This window comes from Protopterus annectens, chromosome 9.part0, assembly GCF_019279795.1.
Source record: "Protopterus annectens isolate FY-2018-M chromosome 9.part0, PAN1.0, whole genome shotgun sequence".
Lineage (NCBI taxonomy): Eukaryota > Metazoa > Chordata > Ceratodontiformes > Protopteridae > Protopterus > Protopterus annectens.
Window position 1 is genome coordinate 321,807,835 of NC_056743.1, and position 9,590 is coordinate 321,817,424.

Here is a 9,590-nt window from a genome sequence, read left to right on the forward strand (position 1 = left end):
GTGGTTGTACTTGGCCTCAGAGGCCAAACTTACCCGAAATTTGGCTTTGGTATACTTTATTTATCCTCTGAGTTGTTTATTTAGTTTGATAAGAGTGCTTTTATTCTGCACCCCATAATTTTTGCATGATTGTCTTCCTCCTGTTATACAGCCAATTGATTTTGTGATTCCGCCAGGGTGGCTTGTTTTATGAGTTCTGTACTACTTCCTGGTGGGTACAGCTGCCTCTGTGCAGCTATTAACATACTTGTACAGGGTTTTTGTGAACAGTTCTGCATAGCTAGAAGTATTCTCGGGGTTTATGGGGGCTTGAAATGTTGCCAGGCTCTCACTTAATAGCAGGAGGTTAGCCTTAGAATAGTTCCTGAATATTTCAGGTTTAGCTGGGGGTCCAGATTTTATTTTTACTCCAAAGTAGACTATTCTGTGGTCTGACCTTACCAGGGAAGACATTACAGTGGAAGGTGTGCAGTAGTCTCCCATATTAATGAGGACCAGCTCTAGTATGGTTGCACACCTAGTTGGTGTATTGACTGTCTGCACCAGGGAGTTTGTGTTTACAAAATTAAAAAAAAAAACAAACTAAAACAATGAGTGAGAAGGTATGGGATATTTTTGCAGTGACCCTAATGATAATGGACATCATCTGGGTATAACAGCCCTGTGTTTCTAATGCTTAGTCAAACACTCTTCTTGTGCTGTGGTGATGAGGTCATAAGGCTGAAATATGCATATCCACAGCTAGTGGTGTTTGGTTTATTGGCCTGAAATTGTCCATTAAAATGATGAAACAAGTCATGGGCATTCAGAATCGCAAGTTAGCTGAAACACCTGATGTTCGTAAGGATCATTTGCATATATCCCATGTGCCTCTGATACAAGAGGTTTGGAAGGTCACTCAGTGGATGCTCTAGTTTTTCTGGAGTTTTCACTTTGTTTTTACTGTTTACAAAATTCAAGAATCTCTGTGCATGTACATTTGGTGTTATATAGGATTCACAGTTAATAGTTGGGTAATTAAAGTCACCCATGAATATGGTATTGGGTTGGATGGTTAGTGTTTCTAATAAGTTTAAATACATGGTATGGATTTACTGGGTCATAGAGGGGGACCTACAGCTTGCAAGGAAGTGATATTGGATTTTACCTATGGTGATTTGAACATGGATCAGCTCAAGTGTATTGTCCTGTTTGACCAACTTTGAAGCATATTAATTTTTGATGTAAATAGAGGTACTGCAACCTTTAATTCCCTGCCTGTAAAGTAGCTGGCCTAAATGTGTGGAAGGCGTTATAACCTTGCACTGTTGGTTTTCTTTCTACTACTTTAAACTATGCCTCAGTGACTGCACAGACATCAGCATTCTCTAGGGTAAAGAGAGCTTCTAGGGAGTGGAGTTTTTTTTTTTGTTTAGACTCCTAGCATTGAGCAGTAATACCTTTAGATTTTCTTGGTTTTGATTTGCTATGTTAGAAGTGCTTTCAGTTTGGCATTGCCTAACAAAAGGCACTATGGGGGAAGACAGTGTTTTAGCTAATTTTCGAAAGCCTAGAGGGGAGAGGTGCAGACCATCCCTGGCAAAGCAGCGTGATCTTGTTGACTGTCTCTTTCCATGCTGACAAATATAACACACCCCCTTAGAATGACACCAAAAAACTAAGCCAATTACTGAAGTCAATCAACTTCTTTACTTTGCTCTGAAATCTGTATATTATCTATGCTGGTGTTTAGTTTAGTAGACTGATCAAAATCTGCACTCTGATCCCTGTTATCCTCCTTCAGTGCAATATTTGCACTGGCTTCTGAAAAGCTAGAATTTTTGACATTCTGAACATCTGTATTTGAAATAATGTGAACCTGAGACATTGCAAATGTTTGCTTTATCTTCGTCAGGAAATGTGCATGTTATGTACGTTGGCTGTGTTTACATCTGTATTTACAATATTGCTACTTATCTCTGTACTTTGAATTATATGTAAACTAGAATTTATTGTGTTGTGAACATTTGTATTTGAAATTCTACTATGACTTAATTCTGTATCTTGAATTGTGTATACTGTAGCATTTACACTGATTGAAGATTGTAAGCAATAAATACTGACAGAAGCCGATTCATTCTGCAAATCATGAGATAGTGAGTCTGTTGCAGTGTGCTTCTGTGATTTAGCCCTTTTGCATCTGGAAAGATGTAACATTTCTGAACTAATAAATTTTAACTTTAAATGAACATTTCTGGAAAGCAGTTTTTTAGACTGCTTTACCCAGTTTTTAATTTAAACCAAACATTTACTGCTGTCTTTTCTGTAGCAGTATTGTTTGACATATTTATACAATGTAATTTAACTGATGTATTTAAACTTATCTGATAATTACTGCTAATTTAGCTAAAAAGTACATGCGTAACTTTGATTAATGTGTCTTGTCTGCAGCTTTTTAAACTTTTTCTTGCTTCTTGACTGTGTGACATCGCACTGGACATTTGAAAGTTTGTGGAGATGGTGAAGTACATTGCTGATAACTGGTAATGTTTTCTTATGTTCTGAAGGAACACTACTGAAGTTTGTAGATTTTCTGAAGTATTGCTGATCTGTTGATGTTCTTTGAGACTTTTTCTGAAGTAGTGTTTTGAATAAACACTGGTGCTCTGCAATCTGTAACAGCTGCAATTACTGTATGTAGAGGTATGTTGTCTGCACTGGGTGTTTTCTGTGTGAAGTTCACATCTGGAATATTAGTGGTGTCTTACTGAAAGGTCTGCTCTGTAAGGAGTAACTCTAGTGTTGACTATGGCGTTATTCTATATGGAGTTCACAGTCTCTTGTCTGGAAAAACACTGGTGTGCTGCTGAAAAATTTGTTATGAAACACTTCTGCTGTAGTTACTGATAGACTGGAAAAAAGTGTTGGAGACTGCTTTTACTTTACCCTGAAGTCCATTCTATAGAATGCATGTAATCTGACTGCTGTTAAGGTTGCTATGGGGTTTTGGGACTTACTTTAACTGTTGACCCCCATCTATGGTAGCCTTGCCATTGAAAGAATTGATAAGACTGTAGGATACTGGAATTAACTGAACTGAAATGAGACTGGAATGAATGCCTTTATCTGTTAATTACCCAAACTTGTGTTGAGCAGGTGCCAGTCTCTCCTTTATCGACCAAGTCTTTATTTATACTTTTCAGAATGAAGTCTTTACGCGCTGTAGTTAGGATACAAATGATTTGTTAGATGTGTAACAATATCCAAATACCGTTTCCAATAACAGTGCTGATAAACAATATAACAGAATTTAGAAATTCTGGAATGCTGGGTAACAGTAACAGTGCTGATAAATATATCCAAAGTTTCTGCACGTGTATTCTGATTCTTCTGAATAATATCAACTGAAAAAGTCTCTTTCTCCTGAATAGTATGGATATTTAACCTGGCTTCTATACTCAGGCTCGAGTGTATGTACTGTAAAGACCTTTTGCATATCAGTGCAAAAGCTAACTTGACTGACTGTGTCTGAAGTATTTCCTAATAATACCAAAACCCTGTAATGTTTTACATGCCTCTTTAGACTTGGTTTTCAAGCCTTGTGTTGTATGTGTCTCACAGTGCTTAACTGTCTATTCTTTATACAGCATTCCATTGCAAGTACACATATCTTTCCCTTGTGAAAGGAACATTCTGTAGCTTTCCCTGAAAACTGTTATTTCTCCACTTCTCATGCTTATATTTTCCTTTCTTCTGAGCTGTCTTCCCTTGAAACTGAATTCATACATGAAAACACAAGTCTGACTGTATATTTTCAGGCATTTTATTCTACCTTAATGTATTACAGTGAACACACTAAGAGTAAAATGAAAACCCTCAGTCTAACAGCCAACATCAGTGGTCAGTTTAGACTATAGCTAACAACCCACTTATTCATCAAAAGGTTGAAAAAAAATTCCAGTTTTGTTGCAGAAACTTTGATTTGAAAGTCTCTGTAAGAATTGGATGGGAGTACATTTACATACCAAGGATGAACTGAATATCAACAAGATGAAGTACATTATGGGAGGCTGGGAGGGAACTTGGTAACCTGTGCAGCTCCGAGTGCCAGGCAGTCCTACTGCCTGCAATATATAGTTGTAACTGTTACCAAGGATGAGTGCGCTTCTTAAAGATTTGTTATGGTTAAATCACTTTTATTTCACTTCCATTTTTCTGTATTTAGTACTCATGTTTATCTACTGTAAATATGTATTTGAACTGTTGTCATTTTGCTTACCTGCAAGTGTTCTCTATTTGGCCAGTGTCCAGAAGTGTGTATTCGCATTTCTTTATTTTTCAGATATTCTTTATTTGTAAGATCAAAAGGAAGTCTTGGTTCTATATCACTAGGTGTGTACAGTATTGTTAATGCATATGCTGTGTGGAACTTTGGAAAAAAGGCCAGTCTTCACTTAGAAGTCCGTTATTCAAGTTAAATGCAGTTAGAGAAGTAACAGAACAACTAAAGAAAGAAAACAAAATGTGCATTAAAACAGATGATCTTTAACAGTGCTTTGCCCTAAAACTGTGTGTTGTATCTCAGGTCCTTTCTATGGGAAGCCTCTCTGTTTACATGGACAATGCAGATGAACCTCATAATGTAATCATCTTAAAACATTTCACTGAAAAGAACAGAGCTGTTGTGGTTGATACGAAGACCCGAAAGAGGAAAACAGGTATGAGGTTCTTTGGGCATTACTACCGTTAGTTAAAATGAAAATTGAGATATGCCATGCAAATTACTTTTTTTCTAAAATCATACAGCATTTGACCCATAAGTCAAAATATCTGATCTGAAGTAGTTAACTTCATTTGTTCTGCAACCTGTGGGATACAGATCCGATTCCGAGCCGGCAACTTTACAAAGCTTAGATCCGAGCTCCTAGCTCCTCCCCTTACCCACAATCCCCTGCCAACCCTGACTGACCTCAGATCTAGTTTGCATGCTTCTGAACAGCAGCTAGAAAAGGAAACACGTGGAGACCAATTTTGGATTTATCTATCCTCAACACTTATCTGGGCATTCCAAAGTTCAAGATGCTGACTTTACAACAGCTTTTACCTCTGTTGGGAAAAGATCACTGGATGGTTACTCTGGATCTCAAAGAGGCTTACCTTCATGTTCCTATCAGGCCCAGTTGCAGGAGGTACCTGCGTTTTCGGACTGGAAATTTACATTATCAGTTCTCTGCATTGCCCTTTGGTTTATCTACTGCGCCCAGAGTGTTCACAAAGGTTCTGGCTCCAGTGATAGCCTTTTTCAGACTAAGAGGAATACAGATTTATCCTTATTTGGACGATTGCCTGATTATTGCACAGGAAAAGGACGAACTTCTTCAACATCTACAGTATGTGATGGCAGTGTTAAGATGCCTAGGGTATTCTGTGAACGAAACAAAGTCCAGTCTAGTACCCTCTCAGGACATGTGCTTTCTGGGTGTGAGACTGAATGCAGCTTCCCAGATGGCCTTTTTTAACCCCGGACAAACAAAGAAGCCTTTCTCTTTATTTTCATCAAATGTCTCTATGGTCCAGGCTGACTGCAAGGACAGTCCTTCAAGCCTTGGGGTTCATGGCATCTTGTATTCTGGTGCTTCCCAATGCCAAATTGCATATGAGGAAGCTTCAATGGTATCTCAAAAATGTATGGACACAGCACTGCCAAGATCTAGACACTGTCATTCAGATAATACCTTGCATTCAGAAGGAGTTTTTGTGGTGGGCTCAGGAATGTCACCTAAACAAGGGACTCTCTGTGACCCGGCCAGAGGCGAGTCAGATTCTAACGACAGATGCCTCGGACAAGGCTTGGGGAGCACACCTCAATGGAAAATGGGTGCAAGACACGTGGCCTGTCAAACTCCAACATTTGCATATCAACTTGAAGGAAATGTTAGCAGTCCAGTTTGCATTGATGGCTTTCAAAGACTTACTTCACCCAGGGCAGGTGTTGATTCAAACAGACAACACTACTGTCATGTGGTACATCAACAAGCAAGGGGGAACCCATTCTTACCCTCTTTGCAGACAAGCGATGATTTTGTGGGAGACTGCTCTCAATCTACACCTCAATCTTCAAGCAAGGTTTCTGCCAGGAGCACAGAACTCCCTAGCAGATGTGTTGAGCAGACAAATAAGGGATCCTCACGAGTGGAAATTGGATCCTCATGTATTTCAAAAATTGACAGTGTTATGGGGAACTCCAGACATAGATCTGTTCGCTTCTCCACTAAATTACCAGTTGCCAAAGTTTTGCACAAAAATGTTTCATCACACAGCTTGGAAGGTGGACGCTATATCATTCAGTTGGAACAATCTGCATGTATATGCCTTTCCACCTCTGCCTCTTCTTCCCAAGGTACTTTTGAAGGCCAGACAAGACAAGCCAACCATGATTTTGATAGCACGGATTGGCCTCGACAACACTGGTACCCACTACTGAGGAGTCTAGTACGAGAACCTCCATGGCCTCTGCCTTTGATTCCGCACCTTTTGTCACAGGAGGACAATCACTTCCTCAATGTCAAGATTCAGTCTCTGCACCTAACAGCCTGGCATATTCTGTTTTAGACTCTGGAGGGTCTCAGCTTCCACAACAAGTTTTGAATGTTATTTTGGAGGCCATGAGGCCTAGTACCAGGAAAGTTTACGCTGATAAATGGAGGAGATTTTTTATTTGGAGCAAAGGAAAGGACTTTGATGTCTCCAAACCTGATTTAAGTGTTGCTCTTCAATATCTTACTGAGTTATTGGACATGGGTTTGTCTTTCTCCTCGATAAAGGTCCATGCTGCAGCCATTTCTGCTCACTATGATTGTGACCCTCCTTTATTCTCTCACCCTTTGTTTAAGCAATTTCTTAGAGGGCAAAGAATATAAGACCCCCATTAGAGCTCCTACTCCTGCTTGTGATCTCAATTTTGTGTTGGAAAAGCTTACTCTACAACCTTTTGAGCCTGCAGCTTCGGCCGAGTTAAAGTATTTGTCATGGAAAACTGCTTTTTTGTTGGCCATTACCTCTGCAAGAAGGGTTTCTGAATTACAGGCCCTCATGGCAGTGGAACCTTTCCTGATTTTTCATAAGGATAGGGTATCTTTGCGTACTAATCCTTCTTTTATACCTAAAGTGGTTTCTAGTGTGGCCTTAAACCAAACTATTCATTTGCCTACTTTTTATGCAAACCCCCAAAATAAAGGGGAGGAAATTTTACATACCTTGGATATTCACAGGCAGTTGCGTTATTATTTGAACAGAACCAAGGAGTTCAGACAGTCTCAGCAGTTGTTTGTTTCTTTTGCCTTGGGTTCACAGGGTAAACCTGTTTCAAAGCAAACTATTTCTAAATGGATTGGGTTTTGTATTTCTTTCTGTTATTCCCATCATGGTAAGGAGATTCCGGCTGGAATCAGGCCTCATTCCACTAGGGCTACTGCTACTTCCACGGCCTTTCTAAGGGGGGTAGCTACAAAAGACATTTTGGAGGCAGCTACTCGGAGTTCAGTGCATACTTTTTCTAAACATTACCACCTTCCTCTCTATTCTAAGTCTAGGGCTGGATTTGCCACTGCAATTTTACTGGGCATTTTAGCAGCCCCTAATGCTTTATGATTTTTACCAACCTCCCTTTCCCGTTGCTTTGGGATTCTACCCATAAGTAAGGACTGCAGCAATGTGAGATGAAGAACATAGTACAGTTTGTACCTACCATAAATGTAGATGTTAGAAGATCCACATTGCTGCAGTCAATACCCTCCCTCCTTCCCCACTGTAGTTTAACAGGGTGCTATGCTTTAGGTGTTGGTTGTTGTTGGGCATGTTTTTGGGAGGTATTCTGTTTTTGACTGTGGCCTTCTTGTTCGGCCTTCTGACATCTGGGGCAAGAAAAGACTGAGGATATGACGTCGGTCATGCGCCTTTATACCCTGAAGCTCTGATGTCAGTTCTAGGCGCCCATGACCGACGTCAGCCTAATACTTTGGTATTCGGGCCGACCGAGGACCGCGGACTACCCATAAGTAAGGACTGCAGCAATGTGGATCTTCGAACATCTACATTTATGGTAGGTACAAAACTGTACTTTTTAGCTAATTTTCGAAAGCCTAGAGGGGAGAGGTGCAGACCATCCCTGGCAAAGCAGCGTGATCTTGTTGACTGTCTCTTTCCATGCTGACAAATATAACACACCCCCTTAGAATGACACCAAAAAACTAAGCCAATTACTGAAGTCAATCAACTTCTTTACTTTGCTCTGAAATCTGTATATTATCTATGCTGGTGTTTAGTTTAGTAGACTGATCAAAATCTGCACTCTGATCCCTGTTATCCTCCTTCAGTGCAATATTTGCACTGGCTTCTGAAAAGCTAGAATTTTTGACATTCTGAACATCTGTATTTGAAATAATGTGAACCTGAGACATTGCAAATGTTTGCTTTATCTTTCGTCAGGAAATGTGCATGTTATGTACGTTGGCTGTGTTTACATCTGTATTTACAATATTGCTACTTATCTCTGTACTTTGAATTATATGTAAACTAGAATTTATTGTGTTGTGAACATTTGTATTTGAAATTCTACTATGACTTAATTCTGTATCTTGAATTGTGTATACTGTAGCATTTACACTGATTGAAGATTGTAAGCAATAAATACTGACAGAAGCCGACTCATTCTGCAAATCATGAGATAGTGAGTCTGTTGCAGTGTGCTTCTGTGATTTAGCCCTTTTGCATCTGGAAAGATGTAACATTTCTGAACTAATAAATTTTAACTTTAAATGAACATTTCTGGAAAGCAGTTTTTTAGACTGCTTTACCCAGTTTTTAATTTAAACCAAACATTTACTGCTGTCTTTTCTGTAGCAGTATTGTTTGACATATTTATACAATGTAATTTAACTGATGTATTTAAACTTATCTGATAATTACTGCTAATTTAGCTAAAATGTACATGCGTAACTTTGATTAATGTGTCTTGTCTGCAGCTTTTTAAACTTTTTCTTGCTTCTTGACTGTGTGACATCGCACTGGACATTTGAAAGTTTGTGGAGATGAAGTACATTGCTGATAACTGGTAATGTTTTCTTATGTTCTGAAGGAACACTACTGAAGTTTGTAGATTTTCTGAAGTATTGCTGATCTGTTGATGTTCTTTGAGACTTTTTCTGAAGTAGTGTTTTGAAGAAACACTGGTGCTCTGCAATCTGTAACAGCTGCAATTACTGTATGTAGAGGTATGTTGTCTGCACTGGGTGTTTTCTGTGTGAAGTTCACATCTGGAATATTAGTGGTGTCTTACTGAAAGGTCTGCTCTGTAAAGAGTAACTCTAGTGTTGACTATGGCGTTATTCTATATGGAGTTCACAGTCTCTTGTCTGGAAAAACACTGGTGTGCTGCTGAAAAATTTGTTATGAAACACTTCTGCTTTAGTTACTGATAGACTGGAAAAAAGTGTTGGAGACTGCTTTTACTTTACCCTGAAGTCCATTCTATAGAATGCATGTAATCTGACTGCTGTTAAGGTTGCTATGGGGTTTTGGGACTTACTTTAACTGTTGACCCCCATCTATGG

At 39.2% G+C, this 9,590-nt stretch overlaps 1 protein-coding gene across 1 annotated transcript in view; it reads left to right on the forward strand.

Moving 5' to 3' along the window:
* The window catches only part of ZZEF1 (zinc finger ZZ-type and EF-hand domain containing 1), a gene marked incomplete in the record, with an annotated part of 3,903,331 nt that overhangs the window by 3,124,584 nt on the left and 769,157 nt on the right, over nucleotides 1-9,590 (forward strand). Inside the window, 1 exon segment of the mRNA XM_044082903.1 lies at nucleotides 4,565-4,697. Within this exon segment, the coding sequence (XP_043938838.1) occupies nucleotides 4,565-4,697 (133 nt within the window).